At 40.8% G+C, this 13,473-nt stretch overlaps 1 protein-coding gene across 1 annotated transcript; it reads right to left on the bottom strand.

Annotated features, from left to right (window-relative positions):
• Positions 1-1,714: 1,714 nt before the first annotated feature.
• LOC127374577 (cysteinyl leukotriene receptor 1) lies at positions 1,715-12,999 on the bottom strand. Its single transcript, XM_051420101.1, has 5 exons — positions 12,709-12,999; positions 8,793-8,982; positions 5,296-5,463; positions 5,040-5,207; positions 1,715-3,720 (listed from the first exon to the last, which is right to left on the bottom strand). The coding sequence occupies exons 1-5, from the start codon at positions 12,713-12,715 to the stop codon at positions 3,198-3,200; spliced, it is 1,056 nt and encodes a 351-aa protein (XP_051276061.1). The 5' UTR covers positions 12,716-12,999; the 3' UTR covers positions 1,715-3,197.
• Between the last annotated feature and the right edge of the window lie 474 nt (positions 13,000-13,473).

A 13,473-nucleotide genomic window follows, 5' to 3' on the forward strand; every position in this document is an offset into this window, starting at 1 on the left:
TGTAGAAACTGGTTGTGGTCCTCTGTGTGTGACAGCTTCTTCATCTCAGCGTCTTTCCTCTTCAGCTCAGTGATCTCCTGCTCCAGCTTCTCCTGAAGCTCTTTGACTCGACTCACTTCTGTTTCCTGCTGGGATCTGACCTGCTGCTTCACATCAGAGCTTCTTTTCTCCATGAGACGGATCAGCTGAGTGAAGATCTTCTCACTGTCCTCCACTGCTTTATCAGCAGAGCGATTGATAGCCTCCACCTCCCGTTGAAGCTCTTTCACATCTTTCTCTCTGTCCTGGATTCTCTGCTGGATGTTTTGTCGACTCACCTCGAGCTCTCTCTGCCTCTCAGTCCTTTCTGCTGCAGCTGAGACTGTGTCGTGGCCTTTATGTTCATCCACCGAGCAGAGATAACAGATACACTGCTGATCAGTACGGCAGAACATCTTCATCACCTCATCATGACGAGAGCAGATGTTCTCCTGGAGCTTCTTGGAGGGGTCCACCAGCTTGTGTTTTTTGAAGGTAGGTGATTTATAATGAGGCTGGAGGTGTTTCTCACAGTAAGATGCCAGACAGACAAGACAGGACTTGAGGGCTTTCAGTTTTCTCCCAGTGCAGAAATCACAGGCCACATCTTCAGGTCCAGCATAGCAGTGATCAGCAGGAGCAGCTTGGAGTCCAGTCTTCTTCAGTTCCTCCACTAAATCTGCTAACATGGTGTTTTTCAGCAGGACAGGCCTCGGTGTGAAGGTCTGCCTACACTGAGGGCAGCTGTGGATTTTCTTCTCATCCTCTTCATCCCAGAAGCTTTTAATACAGTTCATGCAGTAGCTGTGTCCACAGGAAGTAGTCACCGGATCCTTCAGTAGATCCAGACAGATCGGACAGCAGAATCTTTCTCGGTCCAGCTGAACTCCTTGCTGCGCCATTTCCCCTCTCAGTGACAGCGACTGTCTGAGTTTCACTTCCTCAGAGCTGAAACTAGTTTGACCTATGATGGAATCAACAGGTGTTTCTGCAGCGAATGGGGGCTGTCGGCTCTTTCACATCATCACATGTTGGTTACACCCATCTTCAAACTGTAGATCTAAAGGGGAGGGAACAAGGAAATATGTGTGCAGAGAGGAGCTCGCTGTGTTTGAGAGCAGGAGGAAGAGGGAGGGGTTATCAAGCTGTGGTTCATTTCAGGAAGAGGAGCAGGGCTGTGAATGTGAACTTTGATTTTACAACCTTTTACAACCTGTTTCCTGACCCGGCTCAAAGGAAGGACAAAATGTTAAGAACACACACTTCTTAAAGTGAAATATAGTTAATGAAGTCAGCGTGTGTGTGTGTGTGTGTGTGTGTGTGTGTGTGATAGTATGTGCATGTGTGGAAAGCACTAACTAACAAAACACTTAACTACCTATAAACTCTTCACAATAAAAGTCTCTGGTTATTTTGCGCTTTTATTATGAAGCAGCAAGATCAGGAAGTGTTGAGTTTTCATCCGCAGTAACTTAACAGGACTCTGTTCAGCTGAACAGTAAAATACAGCAGATATCTGAATGTACAAACAGGGAGAGAAACTCAACTTCAAACCACAGAGATTCAACTACAAAAGTTCTGAACACTCTTTTAACAACATCAGTCTGTCTGCTCTCCTGTACAGACAGGAGTTATTTTTATTATAAATAAGTATTTTTTACATTATTTCTGGAGACCAGAATGACAGAGAGCCAAATACCTTTATTCGTGTTTATTAATGAAATAAAATACAGTGAAAATACACAGCTACAGTCCTTAAAGTTATTATTATTAGTCCCCTAAATTCATCCTGAGCCTGATCATCAGTCTGTCTGTGGTCTCTGACAGAATTATAATTACACCAGATTTACACTTTTCTGTGAAAATAAACAACTAAACAGAAATATTGAAGGAGGTATTTCCTGTGGGATCCTCATACAAAGATGTTTCCGGTCTACGTGACTCATCAGAATATTTATTACCTAACAAACAAACATGTAAACAAAGATTCTTCACCAGAATCCACATCACTTGTTTATAACCACACACACACACACACACACACACACACACTCCACATGTAGACTCAAAGGAACAGTGTCTTTAAACACAAGTAAATAGTTTCATTTTTAAAACTGTACTTTTTATCAAACAAGAATAACAGTTTGTAATAGTAGTAGTTTTTGGATCAATGGAGCTGTATGGCACTGTGCTACACACACAGTACTTGTTGGTAGACACATTCATTGTTGGTTTGAGTCTGAAAATGAAGAAAAATAAAGAAAATCACCAACAGCTTACTTTCAGTCAGTTGTACCTGACAGGTTGCTTTAACAGGAAAGGAAGACAAACTGCAGACATTTGTCCAACTTTGAGACAAACGTGCCTGGACCCTCCTCAACCAGCCTGGACCCTCTTCAACCAGCCTGCACCCTCTTCAACCAGCCTGGACCCTCTTCAACCAGCCTGGACCCTCTTCAACCAGCCTGGACCCTCTTCAACCAGCAGGACTCTCCTCAACTAGCAGGACCCTCCTCAACTAGCAGGACCCTCCTCAACCAGCCTTACAACCCCCCATGAAGCTCCTGACTATGCATGGGACGATATGAAAATCTCATGTCACGACTATCTTGGCCAAAATAATTGCGATACACAATATTATCACAACAATCAAGAAGATAAACTTCATCCTATTAAAATAACATGCAGGAGTCACTTTACCTACCTATCACAGACAGACTCCTGATCTATTCTATCTATTCTACACTATTTCCACACAGAGATAAGAGGCAAGTCGAGCTTTCAGCCATGGTGACAGTTTGGCTCTCCCTTGTCCCCTTGTTTCAAAATAAAACAGGAAATCAATATAGGACTGTTTGTCAAGCTGTGTGAGGATATTCACGATTATCCCGGTAATGGCACGCAAGTGTTTAATATCGCAATACATGATAATATATTGTCCTATCCCTAACCTGAACCCTCCTCAACAATGACGGCTGTCTGCAAAGCTGCTTATGATTTCAGTCTCATTTCTTTCCTTCTATATGTGGTCTATCAGGAGAACGCTATAAATATGTTCTTCATTGGAATAAATAAAAGTGCTGCCACACCAGTTAAAAGATCCTTGATGTGTTGTCCTTCATCAACATGAAGCAGAAGACTTTTTTTAACCGACCCAGCTACAGAGCTGACTCTGTCTGTCAGGTCGTATTCCTTCTCCTCACCAGAGCCAGTCCCGACCTGAACGACCCCCCCCTGCTGGACAACAGAGAGGAATGAGCGTCCCTCATGTTGTTTCTGAACGTCCTGGTGGAGTAGTAATACAGCACCGGGTTGACCACGCTGTTGGACGCCGCAAGACACAGCGTCACCACCACCGCCCGCTGCAGCGCCACCGTGAGGCTGCAGTTCCAGCCACCGCACACGGCGTGCAGGTGCAGGGAGCGAATGACGTGATAGGGCAGAAAGCAGAACAGGAAGGTTGCCGTCACCATGGTGACCAGGTGCACCGAGCGCTGTCTGTTGCGTCGGCGAGCTTTGGAGGACACACTGCTGCCGTGGAGGTCGGAGCGGGCCATTAGGCGTCGGACGAGTCGGCTGTAGCACACGATGATTGTGAGGAAAGGGCAGAGGAAGCCAAGAGCCAGAGCAACGTAGTTTAAGATCAGGACACGCCCCCAAGAGGAGGGGCTAGACGGCTCGAAGCAACGAGGAAATCCCGCCCTGAGAGAGAGAGCAGAAAGATAAGCAAATAAAATCTTAAATCTACGTTCAACTCAAAAGAAACATTTTGTGATTCCCTTGGTCACTCGTCACAGTAAATATCTTTTAAAATTAATTCATATTTTAACACGCACCCACCTGTCACTCATAATTATGCATAACTTTAGGTCTTAATATAATTTAAAGGGGTGTATAAACTCTTCTCCCCCTGTACAGTTGTCATGAACAGGGAAATAAGACCAAAAGTGTTTTTGTACCAGGCTGTTAACTGACTGTAGACTGACTCACTGCTGTTGTCAGCCTCTAGTGGCCGTTAGAGGAACTGCAGGTTTTGGGCTCGTTTGCAGTCATGGAGGTAAAAATCTCCATAGAGCAGCAAAGATGGCGACATTTCTCTGTTTACTGTGTACTATTTAAATTCTGTAAAGCGTTTGAAACAATAAAATGTGAATAAGGTGCTTCAAAGATATTAATCCTGTGGGGATTATTAATCCCAAACAACAGCACCATCTTGTTTCTGTATCTACAGTAACTGTGAGGACAGCAGCAGCTGAAATCCATCACTGTAAATACACACATGCGACTACTGTCTGATCCCAACCCGCCTCCAGACATGAAGCAGATCAGCCTTTATCTCTCCTGAGGATTAAAATGTCAGTCATTAAAATGAATTCTAATCTTGTGTTTGTTGTGTTTCAGTCATGTTTTGAGGAATGTTTCCACCCAGAGGAAGCTTTTGAACCGTTTCCAGTGTTTACAGAAACTCATCGGTTCAGAAACAGCACAGTGGTCGCAGTGGTGTGCTCGATTGTCCCGCTGGAGAATTAGTCTTCTCCTGAATTTTCTCAGGACTGAATCAACGACAACACGGCAGCTCCAAACCTTTCCTTCCTTCCAGTCAGCTGTGGGTTCAGTTCATTGATACATTTCTATGGAAATTAACTCAGAGCAGCTAACATGATGGATTCTGTCTCAGCAGCAGGTCAGTTTTTATAGAAATGAAGAGGAAACAAACGCTGCCCGGGAGGAAAGAAATCAACGCCGCAGTCCTACTGCTATTGTATCAGGGTAAAAAGCCGAAGACTAAAATGTAAACTAAAAGGTTAAACAATTTAATCCATTAAAAATAATTCAGTACTTTGTATTATTTACTTAATATAATGTAGAAAGTGCGAAGATAAAAAATAAAAACTGAAAATAGAAAGGTTTTTAAGAGGAGAAGTTTTAAAATTAAGTTATTTAAAAAGGTAGAATTATAAAAGGAGATTACGTGAACTATAACTTTATTTTAAATTAACCCTAAACTTGCTCAGACTCACCTGATTGTCACCCCATTGGACAGGAAGGGGGCGGAGGACACGCCCACAAACAACCAAACTCCCAGACAGAGCAATAATGTCCGAGTGGGCGTGGCCAGAGAGCGATGACGAAGGGGCCGGGCCACGGCGAGCCAACGGAGCACGCTCAGTAGCGTGAGGAAGAGGATGCTGAGGGAGGAATAAATTAATCTTAATTAATTTTATCTGTGAATCAGGACTGTGTGTGTGTGTGTGTGTGTGTGTGTGTGTGCGTTACCTTGTGTACAGGTTGACGTAAAAGCCGTAGACACACAGTCGGCACAGCCAATCGGGGAAGTCCCATACGCCGCTCCTGAAGTAATAAGCCAATCGCAGTGGGAGGGTGAGGGAGAAGCTGCCGTCTGATAGGGCGAGGTTCATCATGACCACGCAGGAGGCGGAGCTTCTGGAGGGGAAACAGGAAGAGAGAGTCAGAGCGGGGGAAGTTTGTTTTAGTGCAGTTCTTCTAATGGCCACCAGATGCTGCTGTGGCACATTGAAAACAATCAGTCCCAACCGGGGGGGCGAGAGGCATTCTTCATTTTAAAGGGAGTAAGAAGACCTTTAAAAATACACAGTAGGCTGATATTTTTATATTTCATTCATTTATGTGAAGAAAACTAAATTAAATTGTTATTCTTTAAGTTTATATTATTATCTAAGAGCCATCAGTCTCTGTTAAACAGCCTCGTCCTGCATCAGAAGAGTGTAAACTACCAAAGATCTGATAGAACAATGAGAAGAAAACACTGAATCTGTCAACAAAAAAGAAGCTTTTTAACTACGGATGATATTACTGGACATAAAGGAACTCTATCCGGAAAGATCCATATCCAAGTTTATGGAAATCCAGATCTGAATATCATACAAATCATATCAGATGTCTGTGTTATGGACAGTATCTGTAGGTATCCACACGCATTGCCATGTGAGATACTACCATATCTTTATGTATTTATTCCACTGATAATACACACACAGACAGAATTATGTTCATCCAGATCGCTCACATTAGTGTCTGATGTGGACGGTTCATTCTAGCACAGATTATTATTCGCTGTTTAAATTTTTTGGAGGGTTGAATATAAAGTTTACCTCCTGCTGCCCAAAGGTTAAAGGTGTGAGCAGGTTCTGATGTAAATGTTTAAAGCGACTGTTTGCAGATAAATAATATCAGTGATAAAATGCGTTATTGTAAAATGCCCTTAAATGCAAATATTAACAAACACATAATTGGTTAACTCTCATTCAGGACCGAGACTCACACTGCAGAGGACTGTTTGAGACACACACTGATGTCTACACACGCTTTATGATCCAATATTTATTCAAATTCTACATTATTACAGCAAACATCTGGACCCAGCTCGAGACATCCTCACCCTCTGTTTCATTTCATCGTTAATGTTTCACGCACACAGTGTCCGTGTCTTATCCCAGTCTGGATCATGTATTTGCATAGAACATAAGAAAGCTGGTCTTTCACATCACTGTGTGCCTGATTTGCATGCATCGTGGTAGGCAAATGAACCGCACAGGCCCAAAATAAGCAACATCTAGAAGTTTCTAATGATAGTGTGTCAGCGAGGTCAGGTAGTTGTTGGAAAGGCAGAGTCGTCTAATACTGATCCAGAGTCCGATCTGATTACGTTCGATATTTAAATACACTTGATCCAAATACTAAAGGTTCTGATTGAAAACATTTACAGCTCTATCTTATTTATCTGACATTAATGAAAGTTATATAATATAATATAATATTCACAGGTATGTTTTCATTAGTGTTTAAGCCTCTTCTGTATGTTTCTACAGTAGCCCAGAATGGACAAACCAAACACTGGATCTAGACATCGAGACATATTTCACACATTTTGAGGCGATTTTAGTTTCTCCCTCGCCTTTCGAACATGAGGGGAAAGCGAGTCAGTCTGAAACTACCCCGCCTCCACACAGGACCTTCATCAAGGATGAGATGCAGCGACCCGAGACTGTTCAGGGATTAGAAAATGACCCAAAAAAAAGGGTTCCTAAAGGAATAAGGTTGGAAACCACTGTGGTACTGTGTTTAATGTCATTAAAGGGTTGAGAACCATCTAGAGAGAATCACTCTGTGGTTTTATAAAGTGGACAACAGACACATTTACTATTGTTCTGCCACTTTGTCACAGGTTGACGGCAGCGCTGACAAAACATGACAATCTGCTTCCTGAAGGGTTTCTACAGCGAGCTTTGATCAAAATGATTTGTCACATCCGTCAACTGAAATGTAAAAGCAGTGAGGTAGAGTAAAAGGTAAAGTATATTATGTATATATACCTGATACTGACCCTTGCAATCGGCTCAGGACATTAGGAAACTACAAGCTGCCGTTCTGCATTCTGCTGCAGAGGAATCTGAACTAAACAAACAAAAAGAGCTGAAATAGGTGTGACGTCCACTGATGGTATAAAGCTGGAAAGAAAGAAGGACAGGTTCTCCTTCAATCCATGGATGACTAACAGATACAGACACAATGGACCCATTTCCACCATTACTTTAGTGAAGCAGAGTCTGACCTGAATGGAACGGGGCCTTCGTTAGTCTCACTGCTAACTCCTGGGTTTACCTATCTCATCTCAAAAAGGTCTATTACTTTATGTTTGCTGAAATGATGATGGTGTTCAGTAGATCCTCAGTTATGATTCTTCAGTTCACACTACATGGCCAGAAGTATGTGGACGCTCCTTCTCTATGTTTTTTGGCAACAGCATCCTTCCAGCTGTGTGGCAACTGTTACCGAGTCATTGAAGCCAGTTTAACCCGTTCTAAGACACACAGTTAGTGTCCCTGTGAGAAACACCCTATTAATAGGTGGTTAACGATGTGACACTGTTTGGTTTAGGAAAACGTTACACAACGTTACATAAATTACTTTGTGTGTGTCTCAGTCATTCTCAATTTATGCAAATCAAATACTATTTATGGAGCCCAGTTTGCAGGAAAAATCAAATACCACATGGAAAAGCTTTTTTCCCCAGACTGCTGAGATTAGCATGAAGTGACCTTTCCATAGAACCCCTTTTGAATCAGATATCTAGAGGTCAGAGGTCAACAGATTCCTTTGAAATCACGCCAGTTTTTCCATCACCAAAATGAAGCCTAACTTTGGAGCGTTATTTTACTGACTCTAGCTTTAAAACGGAGTCCGCTACAGCCTCTGAAGGACGAGTGGAAGAGGGGAGGATAATGGGGGGCTGACATTGAAGCCGATACGTCTGTATAAGATGAAGAGGAGCACGACAACCGAGAAAGGACTGCAGCTCCACAAAGAAACGTTTTTCAGTTTGATGAGGAAGAACACGAGACTCTTTTATAAAAGTTAATCAAACTAACAGCAGTCAAAGTCTAAAGATATATACACGAGTCCCGACATCAACCCCATCCAACACCTTTGGGTTGAACTGGAACCAGAAGCCAGACCTGACCCCCCCCCCAACATCAGTGTTGGACCTCACTAATGCTGTTGTGAATGGGAGCAAATCCCTGCAGCTGGTTCAACATCTGCTGGAAAACACTCACAGGATACGTGTGCAATGTAGCATCCCCAGAGTGTGGATACTATTGAGTCGGTAAGGTTGGGATGTTCTGGTTCTGATCATGAATAGAAGTCAGTGAAGAGACCTCACAAGGATAGAGACGTGTGTGTGTGTGTGTGTGTGTGTGTGTGTGTGTGTGTGTGTGTGTGTGTGTGCAGACCTGCGGCTCGACTGCAGCAGGAAGACCGCCAGCGCTCCGATGTTGCAGAGGAACGCCACGGGAAACAGCAGCAGGTACGTGAAGGTGTAGGCGCGGTACTTGAATGCATCGTCGTTATGGAAACAAGTGTGCAACCCAACCATCACCGAGGAGTTGTTGCTGGCCACGGCAGTGGTGGTTAGCAGGCTTTCTACAAAACACACACACACACACACACACACACACACACACACACACACACACAATATTTAAATACACATCATTTATGAACTTTGTTTCTATTTAAATAATATTATATTGATGATAAACAATATCATCATATGGGAATATTTAGGAACCAGTATGAAGATAGAATGTAATCCATCAGGAGAGTTACAGGTAGAAGCTGCGTCTGGTGTTTCTGAGCAGATATTTTTCTACATTTTGGTAAATTAGCATCATTTAAAGTAGCAGAATTGCTGTAGCAGTGTGCTCATGGATGTACAGACAACTCTCACTGGATTACTGTGATACTGATTCTGTATGAATCTGAGAGACTCTGATACCCTCAGGAAGTCACAGCGACTGATAACAATGTGTGTTTCCTGTGTGTTCACATTTGATTGATTGATTGTTTAAGAAGCAGTGAGAGTAAAACGTTGATGAGTTAAATGTTAAATGAAGAGTGCAGTGGTTTCATTCCCCTCCTCCTCTTGTTGTTAATCCTGTCTGAATATGGCTTTAGTTATAAATTATTATTATTATATTATATTCTGTTATAATAGTTTGTAAGGTTTATTGTCTAATGAATATGAATAATATAAACTGCTCTCGTATAGTTTTTATTTTTTATTTGTATTGTTCTTGTTTATCATCAATAATCTATTTGACCCCCCGGGAGGTCGACATATCACATTAAAAGGTCATTGTTATGTTTACAACTTGTTTCCGCTGCTGTTCACAAAATAAATAAATATATAAATAAACCAACAGATCACTGCTGGTCCACTCTTTGTCTTTATTATTCAGCTTAATAACTCATGATTCTGCAATACAACCTTATAATGAACATATAATAGTTCAGAAATAATAACACATCTCATGGTAATTCTCCTCTACATTAGAAATCCTTCCTTTCCTCAGTCTGAGAGTCATGGCGAGGTGGAGGATGTACGTCTTTCAGTCTGAAATATCAGCGTCTCTCTAGCAGCTGCTCCGATAATCTCCACAGAGGAAAGAGAGCTGAAACCAGAGTGCTCACAAACTGAACTGTAGGAACAGAGTCAGTAGTACCAACACCACAATGCTGAACCACGGCAATTACAAGATCCAACATAAGTAAATATTATTATTATTATTATTATTATTATTATTATTATTATTATTATTATTATTATCAGAATCAGAATCTGGTTTATTGTAAATCAAACAAAATCAAATAGTGTTTGAAATATAAATAACTAAAGATAAAGATATATTATATATATATATTTCCAATGTGCAGTGGATTATTAATGTAATATACAGGGCGGTAATAAACACTGACAGCTACCAGTACCTGTAGTGACAGTGTGATCTCTGCCTCTGTAGGACATTAATAGATTGTTAATGCTGATCAGTGTTAGAGCTGAACTGATAACTTTACATCCTAGATGATTAATGGGAGAGGACATAAAAAAGTTATAAGACACAAATCTACTTAATATTTAATCATTTCTTCTTTCTGAGGGGAAATGTCTCTTTGGTGGAAGTGATAACAAAAGTAGTGAAGTAGAAATACTTCATACTTAAAGGACCAGTGAGAAGGCTTTATAACACCGCTGGCTGTATTCGTCAGTTAGCTTAGCATAGAAACTGTACTTTATGTTTATATATTGTGATATAATGTGATGTACAGATAAACGTGTGTGTGGTTGAATCTTTCCGGATACCAGGGATACTTTTTAACTCGAGTAAAGAGAATCAGACACAACTGCACAGTAAACCACCTGTTATCACCCCGACCAAACACACACCTCACAACACGACCAGGAAACTGATGCATATGTGTGTGTGTGTGTGTGTGTGTGTGTGTGTGTGTGTGTGGTATGTAAACCAGACCAAACCAGTCGGACTGTTTTAAACAAAGCCGCTCTCATTATACAAACACCAGCAGACTGAATTCAGCCTCTTGTCTGTTTAACTGCTTGTTTATCTAATTAAATGTAAATCACTGAATATCTAACTCTGTATATTCTCACGTAAGACGCACTGTAGGAAACTGTAAATGGAGATAATAATAATAATAATAATAAGGCTGAAATGAATTAACATTAATTAACCACCATGTTGCCTCTGCTTCGTCACTACATTAAAGTCTTGAATCTCTTCAGGTTTCAGCCGCTCGTTACAGCCTGTGATCATTATTATTGTTATTATTATTATTATTATTATTTATTATTGTCTTGATCAGTGTCGAGGGAAACTTTACAACTTTAAAGAATTAAAGGGCTGTTTCAACATATTTTTACTTATTGGAAGAAATGAAGCGAGACTCTGTTTGGATATTTTACGTCTAATTGAAAGTTAAATGTAAAGAATATAATTCAAGAATTAAGCTGAAGAATATAAATATAAATATATATACAGTTTATAATATGCATATGCAGATTTAGGTGGAATATGATGGAAACTAATACAAAGACTACTACTAACTCGTTGGAGATGGTGGGAGGTGACTGTTGCATTAAAGGTCATATTAAAAACTGTGAATGTTTAACTTCCTTTTATATTAACTGTATTTATTTATTGAGCTTATATTGTTGCAATTTAAATAAAATTTAAATTGCGTTGTGTTCCGACTGTGAACAGTGTTTATGTGAAACTGCAGCACGGCCTGAATGACCTTTGACCTCCTCACTGTTTACTGTTTATAGCGTTGGAGGATGGTTTACTCTAATGTTTGACCTCAGGGACCGACGACGGATGGAAAATCCAACATCAGAGAGAGGGACGCTGCTCCAATCAGAAAACAACTAGAATAACTGAGAGAGACTAAACAAGTGTCACAGTCGTCCATACAGCTCCAAAACACAACAACAACAACAACAACAACAACAACAATAATAATACAGGTCTGATAATGCATGTGCTGTCTCTCTAATCTGCTTCTTTGTGGTTGTTCAGTCCTTTTTTAGTCCATTTGTCTTTAAAGTTGTTCTTTGTGGCTCTTTGTAGTCATGTGATTGACTTATCAGACGATTTATTTAACTTAAGATGACAAAGATTTCTGTTCCTGTTCAGAGGTTTTATTTTCACTTTGCTTCAGTTCCTCAGTGTTTCATACAGGAACACTTAATCCTTTAGTTTATCTGAAGAATTTAACGGATTTGGACATAAATGGACAAAATACGTAACAAAACAGCAAATCAGAAGCCGGTTTGTGTTTAAAGATCCGGTGTGTAACATCCAGGAGGATCCATATTCACAGGTATGTTTCCATTAGTATAAAACCACCTGGATATGGGATTGGTTGTGTTTTGGTTACCCTGTAATGAGCAGTTTGTATCTACAGAGGCAGCGGGGTTTCCAGATACGGGCTGTAAACCTTTCATGTTTTGCCGCCACCAGAGTTTCTCCTACACGCTGAGGAGGCGAGCAGTGTTCAATCAGTTGTAATGTAACTGCTACATGCCACTACACACTATAAGACCATTTAAAGTTAAACATCTGTTAAGGTTTCAGGAAACAACCTGTGTGATTGGTTTCATTGTACAGCAGCAGAGACAACAACACAATGCACTCTACTGTACGCCATGTAAGGCCTTGAATTTAAAGAATGTTCTCTAAGACTCTTCTAGGATCTAAATATGAGCTGAAGTTTCCTTCTAACATCAGCTGCTGTTTAACTCTTCCTCTCAACCTGTTGGTCAGTTTTATTGTGAAAGTTGTCACTCACCGTTCATCCTGTCACAGCTTCATCCCTCCAGCGTCCGTCTGTTCATTTCCCCCTCCAGCTCTCTGCTTTTATTTCTGTTCAAGTTCACTATTCAAATTCTCCTGGGAGACTGTTTGTGGGTGTGTTAGCGGCTCTGCAGTTCTGTGGAAGCACACACACACACACACACACACACACACACACACACACACACACACACACACACACAAGGCAGAAAGCCAAAACACTCTCAACAGTTCCTCACTTTATGAGCTCTGACAATACTCGGAGCAGACAGAAATGTCTCTCACACATCAAGTTTCCTAAAACCTGTCAACCTGTGTTTGACCTTGAGTCAACCAGGAAGCTCTCAAGATCTAATTCTTAAAATAGAACAATGAGTAACATGATGATGGTACATGACTGACACGCACACACACACACACACACACACACACACACACACACACACACACACACACACACAACAGAAGAAATGCCAAAGATAACAACATAAAAACACGTGTCAGCTTTCACACAATCAAATAGGAATGTCCATCAACTGAAATCAAAATTCAAATCATCCTGATCATCCTATATCAGTCTATAAACTGTAAGTGATCAATATATCAGTCTATAAACTGTTAGTGCTGATCAATATATCAGTGTATATACTGTTAGTGATCAATATATCAGTCTATATACTGTTAGTGCTGATCAATATATCAGTCTATAAGCTGTTAGTGCTGATCAATATATCAGTCTATAAACTGTTAGTGATCAATA

Source organism: Dicentrarchus labrax, unplaced genomic scaffold (genome assembly GCF_905237075.1).
Source record: "Dicentrarchus labrax unplaced genomic scaffold, dlabrax2021, whole genome shotgun sequence".
Taxonomy (NCBI): domain Eukaryota; kingdom Metazoa; phylum Chordata; class Actinopteri; family Moronidae; genus Dicentrarchus; species Dicentrarchus labrax.

What these genes read in the sequence shown, in the direction of transcription:
- LOC127374577 (XM_051420101.1), bottom strand. An exon ending in TACGTCAACCTGTACACAAG is followed by an intron (nt 5,208 to 5,295) that starts GTAACGCACACA and finishes TTCCTCCCTCAG; the next exon opens with CATCCTCTTCCTCACGCTAC. An exon ending in TCCAATGGGGTGACAATCAG is followed by an intron (nt 3,721 to 5,039) that starts GTGAGTCTGAGC and finishes TCTCTCTCTCAG; the next exon opens with GGCGGGATTTCCTCGTTGCT.